Below are 15,836 nucleotides of genomic sequence, written 5' to 3' on the forward strand. Positions count from 1 at the left end.
CTTGTGGGCTCATTCATGTAATCCGGGGTTTCCCCTCTAACTGGTACGTGGGGGGCACTGGTCTAATACCACTTCCTGATGCTCTCACTTCTGGGGCCTGCGGGGAGCTGGGGGGCTGGTGGCCTCAGCCGGGAGCAGTCTCCTGTGGGCTCACAGCTCCTTCAGTTCACCCCACTGCACATGTGGCCGAACTGCCTACTGCACTCCCCGAGATGGAGACAACTGGGAAGCAACTCCACTGTTTTCAAAAAAAGGACAGACCGGGGATGTGATACGGTGAGCGAGAGACAGACGTGGTCCCCGTCCTGGGGGCGCTTATCCTGGAGTGGGAGGCAGCTAAACAGGCAGGACAGTCAGGTGAGGGGCGAGCCTTCGGGCAGCAGGAACCCAACGTGAGCGGGGGTGTGGGGCGGACAAGGGAGGTTCGGGGACGTTTAAGCCACGCCCTGATGGACGGATGGGGGGCAGGCAAAGGGTCGGGGAGTGTGTTTTGGGGGCTGGAGGGGTCAGAGAGCAGAGGTCAGGAAGGCCACGGGGAGCCCTCTGGGCAAATGCAGAGTCAACAAAGTTCTCTCTGCTTCTTACATCAGGGAAGAAAGTGGTAAGATCTGCTTCTGAGAAGCAGCCCTCTGCCTGCCAGGGAGGCCAGCACTACCCCCTCACAGGAGAAGTCCACATTAGGCCTTCTGTGGGGAAAATGACGCGTGATCACCGCACTACACACTTTTTAATCAAATGCTCAGCTGAGAGGAGCAGCATTCAGGCAGCGAGTACCTGTAACCTACCTTCCAGACACCCCCAAACCCATGGTGGAGTGCAGCGGGGCAGCAGGGAAGGGGCCCCCGTCCGCCGAGCGGCCTGGGGTAGGCTGACTCCAGGGCGATGCGCTGCCTTCTAGCTCTTGTTTTCCGCCCTCCTTGTCTCTCCCTAGCCTTCTTCTCTTGACTTTTTTTTTTTTTTTGGACAATTTTGTCACATTTTACATACCTTTGCAAGTTACGGGAAGCCTTGTTTGAAATAAGGCAGAATAAAAGAGTTAAGTAAATGCAGGGTGACGACCGGGTTGTGGTTAGAATCTTTGTCCATGGTGAAAATACATCAGTAAAAGAAGTGAAGGGTCTTTCTGAAACTGGAAGTAGGAAGAGGATGGGCGAGAAGAAAGAAAATACATCAAGTGGTAAGGGGGTTATTTTTTTTTTGTTTGATTTACCATGAAATCTTTAAATATCATGGTGGTATTAGAGTTGTTTAAGTTTAGCTGTTTTAATAAAAAGATCTATTCTTGATACAGAAAAAGATTAGAAAAGTGTGTTCATTTCTCATCTTGCTTAAATACAACTATGATTTTCTGCCTTAGTCTCATAAAATGTGCTCAGAGTTAAATCTCAAAGACCTGAAGGGCAATTTTGTCAAAGACTGATTTCTTGTTATTTTAGGTCCGTTACTCAACGTATTTTCTCCCAATCACACTGCTTAGCCCTTGACCAAAAAACCCACCTACCCTCCCCGTTCACATGGGTTTTCGAAAATATCCCAAACCTGGGGAGAGACACCCCTTCACCCCCATTGTTTCTCCTTTTATCACTTACTCTTTATTTTAAATTTTTGTTGACAGTTTTTTCAGCATTTAACTTCCTTCGCAGTTCATCCCCACTTCAAGTGCTACTCTGAGGCCTGATTCCTAGAGGTAAGAGCCGAAGGAAGGGAGGTGAGTCGGAGGCTTCCTTGTGATTCCCTGGGCTGGGGGTTCCCTGAGGGAGGGGCCTCGCCAGGACTCGCTGTGGTCCCAGTAGCAGCAGCATCACCTGCGGACTTGTCAGGAAGCCAGGTGACTTGGAGACCCACTGCCACACCGTCACCAGCGCGGTGCTGGTCCTACGCGGCCTGTGTCTGGCCAAGCTGACGCAGGCTGAGCCGACAGAGCCCTGCACCCTCGTTCTGCCTCTAGTGCTGACGGGGCTGGCCTAGTAAGTCACCCGTTTTCAGTTATCTTTACATAAGTGTCACTGCGGTGGAAAGAACACAGGGCTGTGAACGAGCTCTGTCATCAACTAGCTGAGGAACTGCAGGTGTATCCTTCAGCCCCACGGTTCCATCTACCTTGATTTAATCTAGTCACGTGGCTTAACGCGCTTTGGCCATTAAAAGGGTGGGATGAAACGAGTGTGACAAAGTCTTGGTAACTGTTGACACTGGGTGATGGGTGTACTGGGGTTCACTGTGCTCTTGCTACCAGTGTCCCATACATCATTTTCATAACAATAATGTTTTTGGAGATGGTTTGATACTCTTTATTTGAATTATTCTATATTCTGGTTTCTGTATACAGTTGTGCAGGAATCAGGTGGTTTGAGTTCCCTGACGAGGACTCTGATGTTAACTATCTATATGAAAGTGGGCAAATTATTTAAGCTCGCTGGTCCCTAGTTTCCTCAACTGCAAAGTAAGGGTTGTATTAGGACTCTTTTGATGGCAAGACTGCAACCCAAGCCCAATCGGCTTACACATAAGGCTGGATAACCAGACCACGGGGGAGGCGGGGGTTTTACCCCACGGAGCTGTGTGACCTTGAGCAAACTGCTTAACCTGCTGGCCTTAGTTTCTTCATCTGTGAAATGGGAGATACTAACTCCACAGAATTGCTTAAGGATGAAATTCAGCAATGTAAATAAAGCACTTAGAGCACTCACTAAAGGACCACATGGTGTTCATTCCTTCATTCAAATCTCTCACTGCCTATACAGCCACTGCTACGCTACGCTAGGTGTTCGCTAGCAGCGAACAAGACAGACAGCAGAGTTTAGTCTAGAAAGGAAGGCAGACATTAGACAAACACAAATACTATGAACTCTCAAGTTGTAACACTGGCTACAAGAAAAAGAACAGGTTATATGAGACCGAGTGACTTAAATAGGGAGGACTTATTTAAATAGAGCTGGAGGTAGAGGCTGATAAGCTTGCAATAAATTGTTTCCCCTGATTTATTTTCTCAAAATTATAAAGACATGACGGATATACATTAGATTACGCAAATGCATGGACATTTACTCAAGAATGTCAATTCTGAATTATAAACTATAAATGTGTGATGGCTGTGAAGCATGTTTCTAATAATAACAATTAAAATGGCAGAATATTGCTACCTCCAAGTATAACTTCAAGAATTTAATTTTATTACAGCAAGTTACAAAAAAATAAACCAGAACCAGGAAAAACTAGGTGGATCACATGTAAAAAATTTTTTAAAAATGTGCTCTTACACAACTACCACAGGACCGGTGATGGCTTTTATTCAGAACTGAGGAATTAGTATCTCTGTGAGCGGATGCTGCCTGGGTGAATTTACAAAGAAAGGTCAGAAAAGCAGGTGAACAGCCTGTGATGATGCTGCAAAACATTTCTAATTGTCAATAAAACAGAAAAAAAAAAAGTATGAATAAGGAAAACAGCACTTCTTGATGCGGACTGGGAATGGTGGCAGAAAAAGATCTAGCAATTTTCTTGAGCTAAAAGAAAATCCTTTTATATCGGTTCACTCACTCATGCAAATAGGTTCACGGCTCACGCTGAGGGTGGAACGATGATTCATTTCCCAACTCACATCCAAAACTGAATTACATTTTAAACTGAGACACCCTCCTACTGAACATCAGTGTGAGGTCTCTCTACCTGTGCCTCTCCTGCCCAAGGCTACCGTGCAAAAGAAACTAAGAGACACGAGCGAGGGGAAATTTGTCAACACATTTCTATGAATTACTTATCCCGCCTATAAAATCTAGTATTTCTTTGTTTACTAAACACCAATCCTTAGTAGCTCCATCACAGTGTAATTTTCCATAGAAATTAGGAACAAATGAGAATATACGCGCTTTAATTTGATACCTACCTATTACACTTAAGTGTAATTTAAATTACCTAACTTTTAAACAATTTACTGGCAAAATGTGGCCTTTCTGTTTAAGTAATGTGTCAGAGAGGGCTATGAAATGTTACATTAAATCAAGAAAGCTTTGTTTTAAGCATCTCTGCCAGTAATTGGTTTACACAAAAATTAATCATACTTCTTGGCCATTTTTCCAGAATAAATGATTTTTAAATTATAAAACAAAATTCCCTTTCTTCAAAAACAAAAGAAAACTCAAAGCCTTAATCAAACCAAGCCAATTTAACTTTAATTTCCTGCATAAATCCCACATTTGAGCTTTGACCTGAGTTTTTGGGAAAAGTCTCCACAAATAAGTGTTTTGAAAATGTCTGCCCAGAATCTCACTTACGAATTTTCTATTTCTGAACAAGTCTCAAGTTATAGACACTGGAAGGTAGCAGGGGACTCATGTAAATTTAGAATTTAAGGAATATGTGACAACAATGGGGACACAAAACGTATTTTAAAAGAAAATTAGCTATAGCAATTCTTGAAAGACTATCAGTAATATATAAAATGATGGTAACCTGCTTCAAGAAAGAGTTTAAATTTTATAACATGTTTAACAGAAATGCAAAAATAAGTATGTATTTTTGGCATGATTATATTCAAAACATGGGGACTGTGGTACTACATTAAGTAAAACTTTAGGGAGGAAAACAAAGCAGGTCTGAGCTGAATGAGTTTTTGAAAACTGACTGAAGAACTTTATTAATCTAGGGGGAAGATAAGAAAGATACGCTAGGGGGAAAAAAAACCAAAGAAACAAAAACAAGAGAAACTTGGCCCAATGTGGACCTCTCAGACTCAGTCTTCTAAGTGAGGGTGGAAGCAGCTGGTTACCTTCTGAAAGGTGCTACGTCAATGCAGCTCAAATTAAGAACATGCTATGTGTATGAAGACTCTGGAATTTTCAAAAAGAAGATTCCTATTGTTGCATCTCTTCCATGAGAGCCAAGTCCCTGGTGTAGGGGTCCAGTCTCAGCGTTTTCTCACATGCTTGGTGGGGACCCCCTGCGGAACCCCTCCCTCCCTCACCCCAGGTCCCTGGGAGGAACACCCAGGGCGCTCACGGGGGCGACATAGACTTTTCCTTTTTCCTGGTTGAGCCAGACGGTTTAATTCTCTGACCCCCTCCCTTTTTAATTTATAGGCATCTATAAAAAGAAAAAGCAGCTTTGTTCACCTACATAAAATTAGGGGCAATGAATTGCAAGGAGTCTTTGAAAAGCTTTAGTAAAACACAATTCATAAAAAACGAAGCTGGGAAATAAAACTACCCATCCCTCCAGCTCCGGGGTCGAGCTGGGAGCTGCGTGCGCGTGCAGCCACGCGGACACGAAGGTGTAGGTGTGGCGACTGCAACCCCTGCCCTGCCCGCCCGGGACCCGAGCTTCTGGTCCAGGACAGCGTTTGCAAACACAGATGTCGTAGGGACCAGGCTGGCAACGTGAAGGCGTAAAGTGGGCCGACTTACGGAAAAAACAGGAGGGGTGAGGACCGTGGGACGTGCTAGTCAGGTTGGGCTGCCAGATTCCATGTGGGAGGGAGCCGAAGAGGCCCAGAAATCTGAGGTTTTATGTTCAAGTTTTCTATTTTTAAATGTTGGCAACTGCAGAAAAGCACAGTGTGCCAAACAAAAAAGTGCCTCCTCAGGAGCTGGCCTGGCAGCTGCTGTTCTACAATCTGCAGTCTGGGTGGAAGGTCGGTCTCTGCTGTCACGTGTGTGCAGCTCCTCTGCCCCAGGACCACCCCACTCCCCCACCCCCACTGCACCCGGCAACACTCCTCTCATCTTTGGTGTGGCCATTTCTTACCCATCCTCGAAGTCCAGTGTGGACATCAAAACACGTCCTTCAAGAACATCTTCCCTCGCCGCTCTCTCCCCTGCCTGCCCCCGTGGCTGGTCCACGTGCCCTCTGCTCTCATAGCACTTCTTGGTCTCATGCGGACCTACTCTGCCGCCTCGCCTGCTCGTCCCCGCCGCGCACTTTCTTAGTGCGACTCTGCACCATTCATCTTCATATGCCCTGTGCCTAAGGCTGGGGCCCAAAATGTTGGCCGAAACAAAGCTTTACAAACCAGGTGAAAGAGAGAACATGCTCTTAAGACTACAGCTCCCGTAATAGCAGTCAATGGGAGCAGCATTTGGGGGTGTCGAATCTTTTCACGTCATCTTATTTGAAAAGAGAGGAAATAAAGTGATAGGACCTTAGACCAAATGACTCCAGGTTATTAGTAAAAGGTGTTTGCTCCTATGACTTATTTTTCACGTGCCTGCAAGGGACTGGCTATGTTACTATCATACAATAGTTAACTTCATATTCATGTTTCTTAGACTATCTAAGTATCTTTGGGTTATAGAAAGGGGCCAAAGGATTCCCCCATCCCCAGGACTGCTGTCAACAAATCCTCACAAGTCACGAAGCTTTCATAAATGCTTTCTTTCTTCTCTCGTATGATAACGGGAGAAAAGAACAGTAACGTTCCGAAAACGCCGGTGCCCCCTCATCCACCCACTGTGGTGACTCAGTGCGACGATGTGCGCGCAGACCTTCTCTTGGTTCTTCCTACTGTGGTCTCTACGCCGAGTGGTTTTGTTTTAAGGACAAAGTTCTGTACGTTAGCATCACTATTGAGACCAAATCTGTTCTTCCTGTCACTTCAAGTGACTGGTTAACACTAAAAAAAAAAAAAAAGAAATTTCTGCACTTATGAAATGTTTCTGTTCTTATTACTTTTGCGGTATATACACACCGAGACTAATCATAGCCGCCCAGAAGCTCTGCAGAGCTTTACCAGGCCAGGCGTGCGTCTACTAGACCAGCGTGACGGGAGAGCAGTAACATTTCCAGGTCCCCTGCAGCCCGCAAAATGTTTACATTTGCTTAAGTGCTTACTGGTAAAACCTTCAGTAAATGTGAAAAATGTCTCCTGTAAATCCCTATAATGCTTCGGCTAAACCCCGTTCTTTAAGTTAATAATGCCAACTAAACAATCCATCCCTTTCACTGCGAAAACTCAATCTTCATCATTCATCTCAAAACCAGGTATGGCTGCCCCCGATTCCAAGTGTTTCCATTTCTCCTCTTGCAAGCACCTTGCCCTCCACTCTTATCGCGCCGTCTCTCGGGCTCCCGGCCCGCACCGCAAGCCTACAGCCACGGATCACTCTCGTCGGGTCCATTAAGCTGGGAAAATGAATGCTGACATGTATGCTTTCCCTGTCAACAAGACCATGCTGGGAAACGGAGAAGTCAAAGGAGACAGAATGAAAATCACAAAGAAGGCCCAGCCCACGCCTGGTGTCTTCAGGAGGCTCTCGCTGCCCAGCCGGCCCGTATCCAGATCTTCCGTGTCTGGCCTCTCGGGGAACTTCTTGTTTGTACTGATTCACTCGTTTCCCTCAACACATGTTTAAAGGCTGCCCCATCTAGTCTGTGAAGCATATTATGCATTTGGCTAATTTCTGCAAGCTGATTACAAGCCTTCTGAGCATGGTAACAATAAAACCGACAGCGCTCGTTCCATTCTAGGTAATCAATAAATTCCTGATGAATTACATTAAACAAGGAAATTATTTAATCCTAAAACATAGAGAAGAAACATTTGGCCTTGAAACTCTTAAAAAAGATTAATTTTAGACTAGGAAAAAAGGTTATTACTGAAAAAAATACATAAGCTAAATTAGAAATTTAAGTCTGAAGGACTTCAAGTTAGAGAAAGATGTACCCCTCTGTCCTCTTTGAAAACAAACAGGAGAGTGAACAGAAAACAGAAAACTCCACTTTTGACAGGACTAGGAAACACTCCTACAGAAGAGTGGCCAAACCCAGGAAGATGGTGAGGGGACACACACGTCTGTGCATCTGAGGGAAACGGTGAACACCTCCCCTCAGGACGTCTTCCTGAGGCTCTGACTACAGGTCACAGAAGGAATCTGACATCGAGTGGGTGCTCTGGGGGAGGGGAGGATGACCCCAGTTAGAAGGTGACCAAGCAGAATCAGAGCCAAGTGTGGCTCAAGCTGCTGGAGAGCAGCCTGGGGAGTGGCCTTGGGTGCTCTTCATGTCCCATCACCCCCCCACCCCCAGTGCTTAACTGTTCCTACAGGCCTTGTCCTTGGCCCAGGACACCAGACAGGAGCTCAGTCCAGCAACTCTTCTCACGCTGGGCCTTGGAACCGGGACAGAGGACTTGGCTGGAAGACCCTGGGGAGCAAGGCTGAGGTTTCCATGTCTGTGATGAGTCAGTTTAAGTGGAAGTGGGACCTGAAGATGCAACACGCAGAGGAATGAGGTGGAAGCAGAGAGAAGAGCAGCCTGGACACGGCGGCGGCGGGGGGGGGGGGGGGCACATTTTCTGGAAGTCTGGCTCTAAAAAGAGGAGAAGAAAAACTGGGAGCAGCTGATTTAACAGACTCCTCTCTACGACAGAAGGACTGCTTGTCCAAACAGTAAGTCAGAGGGAAAAGACCCGGTGGGGCAGGGGGCCTGGGAGCCCCAGTGAGAGTCTGAGCTGAGCACCGTGCTCTGCAAGCCGTCCTCTAGGTCTTGGAGCTTGGGGACCAGAAGGCAGAAATGGGGTCCCAGGGGGCCTGTAGGCCCTCAACTGCCAAAAACACGTATTAGATTCCGGCAGCAATAACCTGCTGTGCAAAAATACCTGGTCTCATCCTCCCTGGGAAAAACGAGGGCTGTCCCAGGAAGAACTCCTGAGGACATTCACTTGGAATCACTCCTCATCCGCTGCCCTCCCCTCGGCCACCCGAAAACTACAAGATCCATTTTATCCAATTAGGGCCAATGTTGCTAGTAACTACGGAGCTTCATCACATGGAAGGAGCTCAAGGACACTGGATATGCGTGTGACATGTAAGCGGCGGGAAGGAAGTTACTCGTGAGGATATAAAACAGCAGAAAAACGGGGGACCCAGAGGCGTCAAACTCCTTCCAGACCTTGCCCCGGGCAAGGTCCGCTCACCCCCACCCCCACCTGCCCCGCATCATCCAGGCTCCCAGAGCCGTGGTCCCTGGGTTGTGCGGCGGCTGCCAACACTCGCCTTGGGGGCAGAAGCGGGGGGTGTGGCTCCCAGCTAGCAGAGGTCAAGTCTGCAGGGAGAAGCGGATGCTGGAGGTAGGAGAGCACTGTCCTGAGCCCCGGAGGCTCCTTCCCCAGACGTCCCCTGGCAGAAGCGGAGCTCTTTACCAAATGCACCGAGACTCCAGCTGCAGCCGCGTGCATCAGGGATGCGCCTAAGTGATGGGGGGACAGTGTCCTCAAGCTCATCAAGTGGCCCCTGAGCCATCAGACTCTGATAAATAATTCCACCATAAAGGCCCCGGAGCTGGAGTGGCATGCAGAGAGCCATGGGGGCGAGTGTTTCCATGGGAAACAGAAGCTGCAAAAGGATGTTTCTAGCAACCACCTGCAATTACTGTGAGGCGGCTGTGCTCTCTAGACAAGGCCACCAGAGTAACTCACCACTGGGTCCCCCCAGGAGTTAGGATGAATTCAAACATGTCATCTTAATAAAAAAATGCCTTTTCTTTCCACTAGTGAGAAAGGCATAAGAAGCAGTCTCTTCCCAAATAGTTGACACTTTTTTTCCAATTGTAAAAATTTTAGGCACACAGAAATGGCATTTTACGTAGGTAACCAACAGATAATTAAAAGTGCTGTCCTCTGTATTCTCCTTGGGAAAATGAAGCAAATAACAATGCAATTTCATATACTTTTATGAACATCAAATAGCATTTTAACTGCAAAGATTTTTTCCTTTGAGTCTCAAAAAAATTAGAGAAAATTTCTGTGGCCTAAGACGTAAAGAGTGTGGTTTTACCGTAATTGACTATTTCAAAAATAGCCAATTATCTTCCTATGCCTTGTTTATTAAATATGTATTCAGTGTCACCTTCTCCAATAGCTAAAGCAACAGAGACAAACAGTAGCTCAGTAAAAAGAAGGGCGACAGCACGAAGCCTGGCGAGGATGCCTTGGGAGGCCTGGGTGCCTCTCCCTTTCTTGAGACACATGAGACTGCAGTTCATCCAGCCTGTGTAGGTCAGCCCTAAGGTAGAAATACATCCAACTCAAAATCATCCTACACAATCCCCCGGAGCCAACCATTAAGTGCATGCAAGCTTATGTATGTACTATTCTGGAAAATAATGACTAAGTCCACCGACGTTTGAGAATTGCTGAGTGAAAAGAGGGAACAAAAGAAAAGTCTATATTTAGATGGGACTCAGACCATCTACCTTTGAGACACCTCTCGCAGAGGAGAGGAGAATCCTACAGGGTTCTGCTTCTCTGTAGGGTGTACGACCTTTATCTTAATGTTAACTGAACAGGCACGGATTTCTGTTGTGGTCCTGAGGCCGGTGGGACCGCACCTTCTCTGGGGGCTGTGTTCTCATGTTTGCTTTTCTTCTCTCCCTTACCGTGAATCTGTCGTACTTGCACAGAGGGCTGCAGAATTTAAGAAAAGTGAGATGTTGATGGCCCACGGGTCACAGTTCCGGGAAGGCTGTTACGGTCTCAGATGTCTTTGCCCAGCCTGGTCTCACTGGGGGTGGGTCTGCGGGGCAGCCCGAGCTGTCGCCCCAGAAGTCCAGCCCCCAGTGGTGGTTTTTATCTATTGACCTTGAATCTCGTGCCCTTGCTAAATTCATTCATTAGTTCTAGCAGCTTTTTCGTCAACTCCTTTGCATTTTCCACGTAAACAGTTATATTTGCCTGTTTCATTTCTTCCTGTCTTGCTGCCCAGTCAGGAGCTCTAGAACATGTCCCACTTCCTTCAGGAAGCCCGCGCTGCACAGTGCGCTGCTTTCGAGCTTTCCTTCCTCACTGCTCTCCTCCACAAACCCTCACTCTACGTCCAGCCAGCTCATCCGTTCTCGTCCTGAAACACGTCTGCACTCCCGCTCTGCTCCTCCGCCCCCATGCCCACCCTGCCCGCAGGTCCTGGCTTTCTTCTCCACCTACCGAGGCCAAGGTGTCCTCCACGCTCTGCAAGCTCCCGCCAACATCTGTCCTCACTTTCCCTCGACATGAATTCTCTGCCCCCGTCCTTCCCGTCGCCACGATGCCACGTGTCCTGTGCTCATGGCTCGGTGTCTCCGCTTCCCTCGCCTGGAGGTCATTTCCACTTCTCTAAGGTCTATGCGTCCGTCCCTCCACCTACCCACCCCTCACTAAGCACCAGCGATCTGCCACGTGTGGTGGCAAGTGAGAAGGCTCCGTGACATTCACGGTTTTGTCTGCTCTGTTGCCTGCTGTATCACAGCATTAAAAATCATGCCTAGTACGTATTGGGCACTCAGAAAATTCCTGTTAAATAAATAATCCTACGCACTGGACATAAGCAAACGGAAAACTCAGTCTTTGCCTTGGAAGAACTCACAACACGATAGAGGAAGCAACCCGAGGACAGGTGTGTCGTGTGCGGTGACACACATAAGCACAAGGACAAGAAAGCCACCAAGACCAGACATCCACCACCACCTCACTGGAGTGTGGACAGAGCTGTCCGTCCAGGGGAGGCCCCGCTTGGCAGAAGACCTACCCGGCCATGGAAGGGCAAGGCCAGCACAGCGGGCAGAGGTCAGAGAAAGCAGGGCACTCTGGTGGAAAACCCAGCAATTCCACGCAGTCACAATACAACATAAAAGCATGAATAAGAAAAGGTGAACTGTGGGATGAGGCTGGAACGCCTTGGAAGGATCAGACTCCGAAAGCCTTGCATGACGCAGTAAAGAATTTAAAACACATTTCCCCCCAAACATGTTTGGAAGACCCGGAAAAGTTTTCAGCCAGAAACCAGTGTGACCGTTATCTGCCAGCTGAGTGGAAGACGGATGGAGGGGGTGAGCGAGAAGGGAGAAGGGAGGGAAGGCGGCCGGGACGCTGCTGTAACCACCCGCACGAAACGGATGGCGGTCAACGGGCAGACTGCGGGGTGAGGCCGGTGGCTGAGAGGACACAATATGTTAACTAATCAGATGAAGGGGACATAGAAAAAGAAAGTCTAGAGTCAGTTCCAGGTGCCTGACTTCAGAAAGTAAATTAACAAGCACAGAAGGAAAAAGTCAGATTTGGGAGAGAACATGATGCGCTTACGGAACGCGAGAGGCCGCAGGGTACCCAGAAGAGACTGTCAAGGGTCCAGGCTGGGAAGAGGTGTCCGGGCTGGGGGCACAGTGGTGTGGAGAGCAGCGTCTCGGGGGAGCAGTGAGATGGGAAGCGCGCCAGCAACAGGGAGCAGGCAGGGGAGGAAGGAACAGGAGGAAGAGCCGGAGGCCCCGCTCCTACTCCCTCTGCGGCCCTCGGCTTCCAGATCTCATTCCCTGACGGTCCCCCTGACCTGCTCAGGCTGGGTCAGGTCCTCTGTGCTCCCACCTCCCCCGCGCACGCCCAGGCACAGTGTCTACCGCTGCACCGCTGGTGCCTGGCGGGCTGGCGGGTGCGCCCAGATAGCACATTTGTTGAGCGAGCTGTACCCCGGACAGCACTTGGGTCCCTGTGTGTGTGCACTGCCCTCTCTTCAACGGGATTCTGAGGGAATGGAGCCCGTGTCGTTTGCCTCTTTGTGCCTCCAGCACCCAGCACAGCCCTCTAAGGGACAACATCCCCGTAAACGAGTTCCGATAACGACAGGATGAGCGAAGGCTTCACTAACCTGCCGCTGGCTGCACCAACGTGACCGTGAAAATGGGAACACGGGCTTCCACTGTCTGACTTCCGTTATTTGCCAAGTGCGTTGCTTCCTTTTCCCCAGCCCTTGAAACGAGTCTGAATTTCTTTTTTTTTTTTATGTTACTGCCTAAGTATGAAAACATTTGTATTTTGAAGCAGATTTGGAAAGCAGACCAAAGTTCTGCAAACAACTCTACACTCCTCTAGAGTGTTAAACCCGCTTTCCAACACTGCACTTCTACTTCCATGGTTTTACTGATGTTACAGTATGCCCCCAACAATGCAAAAAAGACTTTCCCCACATTCACTTCACCACTGCCCATCAACAATGACAGGGATCACGCTTTACCTGCCAAATTGTGAACGAAGTCCATGAGGTTGTACAGACTCAGCAAAGCACATCGGCCAAGATCAAAAGGGACAGTAAACACCAAATAGAATTTCAGAGTAAACTGGTTAGGCTTTGGACTTAACGCCCAATAGCTGTTATGCACAGGAGAACCACCAAGGCTGAGAAGTAAATGTGAATGGTCGTCTACAAGACTTTCTACCACACCCCTGTGGCCACTCAACTATAAAATATCTGTGCAGTAGAAAATAATTTACTGAATTATAATAAACACTAAATGGCAAGATATAAAGTCTTCAGTTTTAAAACTATGATTCTCAATGTAAGATTTTGTCCCAGACTCACAATAGCTCTTCGTACCTATTTAATAAAATACATCCTAGCTATAAAAATAAGTCTGAGCCTAGCTTTTTCAGGCCGATAATTTGCCCTCTGAAAGAGCGATTAAGGTTTATTAATAAGATTCTGCCTTGGTCATCTTGCAAACAAAAGATAAGTTACAAGTCTGTCAGGACTAGTAAGTGTACTGCAGCCTCGCTCCTTTCAGGGAAGGGCACGGCCGACACCTACCACCAGGGCCGTGACGCTCCCCCATCCTGGGGGTGCTGAGAGACGCTGCTTTCCGGGGTGCAGGAAGCGACCACATTGGGGTAAAGTAAGACGAGCTACTAGAACAACGGGCCTCTGTCTGACGACCATCCCATGCCTGAGCGACTGTTGGCTGGGCTTGTCCCCACGTCTCCCTTGGTCCTAAAGGAGTACGATTTCCCTGAGGAGAAGAGCCTGGACAGAAATTCCAAACAAGTAAGAACTTACCTAGGATTTGACCAGTGGCAAAAGCAGCTTTGAGCTTTTGAGATGGGTTACGGGGTTTTCATTTGCCCCGCTAAAACAACGTGACTCAAATGAAAGTGCTTTTGACACTTTCTAAACATAAACACAGCAGACAGCTGTATCAGATTTCAAAACAGGAAATAAAACATCAGTTAGATATGAGATTTCTGTTCTGAGATATTTCCATCTGGCTCTACTGCCCTTTCCAACACTTAAGCTCATTTAAGAACTGAATGGCTAAAAGCAGCAAATACTAAAAATTATTTGTACAGAGACATTAGACTGTATCTGAATTTTTCCTTTATTGTTTTACTTGATATATGTGATTATCTGATCCACAAGTGTTACCCCAATAAATCTGAAGCCCCATGAGGGCCCTGCTGGGACACATGGAAAGAGGACTCTCTGATTCAGAACACTCATTAGGAACCATTGGCTCTGTCTATTCTCCTCGGCTTCTGCTGGCTATTAGACTTTTAAAAAATACTTTTAAATGCCAGTTTTGAGGTCTCCAAGAAGTAAAATGTTTAATTATTAACGATTAGTGATATTAAAATATTTATGTGCCTTTTAGTTCTACTTAGTTGAGTCTGGCGGACAGGAGAGTACGGGACGCAGTGCTTTACTTGGGGGCTCACAGTGCTCTCAGCTTATCAGAAAACACATGGCTTCAGATGTAGCTTTCTGCTAAGACCCTGTATGGATTTGCCTGAAATCACTTGTGTTAATGGAACATTTTTACCTTCAGTCACTAGGAGAAAACAAATCCACTTCTCCACACTGAAGCTAATAAGGAAGTCTACTGCGTGAGTTCCTGCCACAGCTACACTGCCCAGCTCAGGTCCATTCTGAGCACTGTGGCCTACGTTTTGGTTAGAGTTGGCAAGTTCTGCATATCTGCCCCCCACATGTCCCTTTGGGGGTGGGGTGTTCTTTCCACTTCACAACTCAAGGGAAAATACTGGAAAATGACTCAGGATGGACAAGCAAACGAATGTTCTATAACACGAAAGAGACTGACATTCATGATTTTTTACCTGATCTGTCCACGAACCAGAGGTCTGTTCTTTGTCCTATTCATGTTTGAATCAAATGGAACCTCAAAAAACTGCAAAAAAGATTGAAAAAAAGATGAAACATTAAATACAGCATGAAACAATTATTCTCTTCTGCTTTAGTTCTACAGTGTTTTTCCGCAGTAAATTTCATTTTAACTTTGATACTACACACGGATACTCTTGGTACTCTCTCAAGAAAAATTCCCTGGGAGAGACATTTTAAAAACTGTACGCGTTGTCAGGAACACCCACAGTTCTGCTTTTATCCACTTTGAAAACCACGTGCTAAACACACAGTTGCATTCTTCAAAGCCACTGTTTCAGGTGTAAAGCATTAGTGCTGTACACAATTTCAGAACGTCTCACACGTCCCAAAGCCTATGAATCAGCCAGGAACCCGTCGACCACGGGAAACTGGCAACTAGAGTCAAAGTCAAGTCTGCAGGGAACAAGATGCCTCCTGAAACTACGCATGCGATGAGGCCACACTGAGACTAGGGCGCCACCCCCCTCTGCAGCTCTCCTGTGTGCCTGAGATTAGGGCGTCACACTTGGCACCGTCTTATGAACACAGCGAAGTGCCCACGGGGGCTGGAGACGGAGGCAGTTTCTAGGTCTGAGGCTGGAGGAAATACTTGCGTCTGCAGCCTTAGTCTCCTTGGCAGCCAATGAGAACAGGTGCTCTCACCTACCTACCAGGTGCTCTCACCTACCAACATCGGGGACGAATGACGACCCTGCAGCCACGCAGGCCGAGAGCTGCCCCCTCTCACCCATGCCCACACCTGCCCACGAGACTCGCCTCCCCTAACAAACCGGCCCTTCCTACAAGCCTAAGGTCGGCTTTAGCTGAAGCCTGAACTCTGACTTGACGTGATCCCTGCCTCCTTCCACTCCCCATGGTACCTGCCTGAACCACGTGGAAGTGAGGTCGCACCCGAGGAGAAATCGAAATACAGCAAATAAAATAATC

The 15,836-nt window shown here is 47.5% G+C and overlaps 1 protein-coding gene across 2 annotated transcripts in view; it reads right to left on the reverse strand.

Moving 5' to 3' along the window:
• Window positions 1–15,836, reverse strand: part of LOC130839925 (protoheme IX farnesyltransferase, mitochondrial) — a 106,025-nt gene that overhangs the window by 18,047 nt on the left and 72,142 nt on the right. For both annotated transcript variants that reach the window (XM_057714681.1, XM_057714680.1), the window contains exon 5: window positions 14,843–14,913. In XM_057714681.1, the coding sequence (XP_057570664.1) occupies window positions 14,843–14,913 (71 nt within the window). The remainder of the gene's footprint in view (window positions 1–14,842; window positions 14,914–15,836) is intronic.

The sequence above is a fragment of the Hippopotamus amphibius genome, chromosome 17 (genome assembly GCF_030028045.1).
Source record: "Hippopotamus amphibius kiboko isolate mHipAmp2 chromosome 17, mHipAmp2.hap2, whole genome shotgun sequence".
In the NCBI taxonomy this organism is placed as follows: domain Eukaryota; kingdom Metazoa; phylum Chordata; class Mammalia; order Artiodactyla; family Hippopotamidae; genus Hippopotamus; species Hippopotamus amphibius.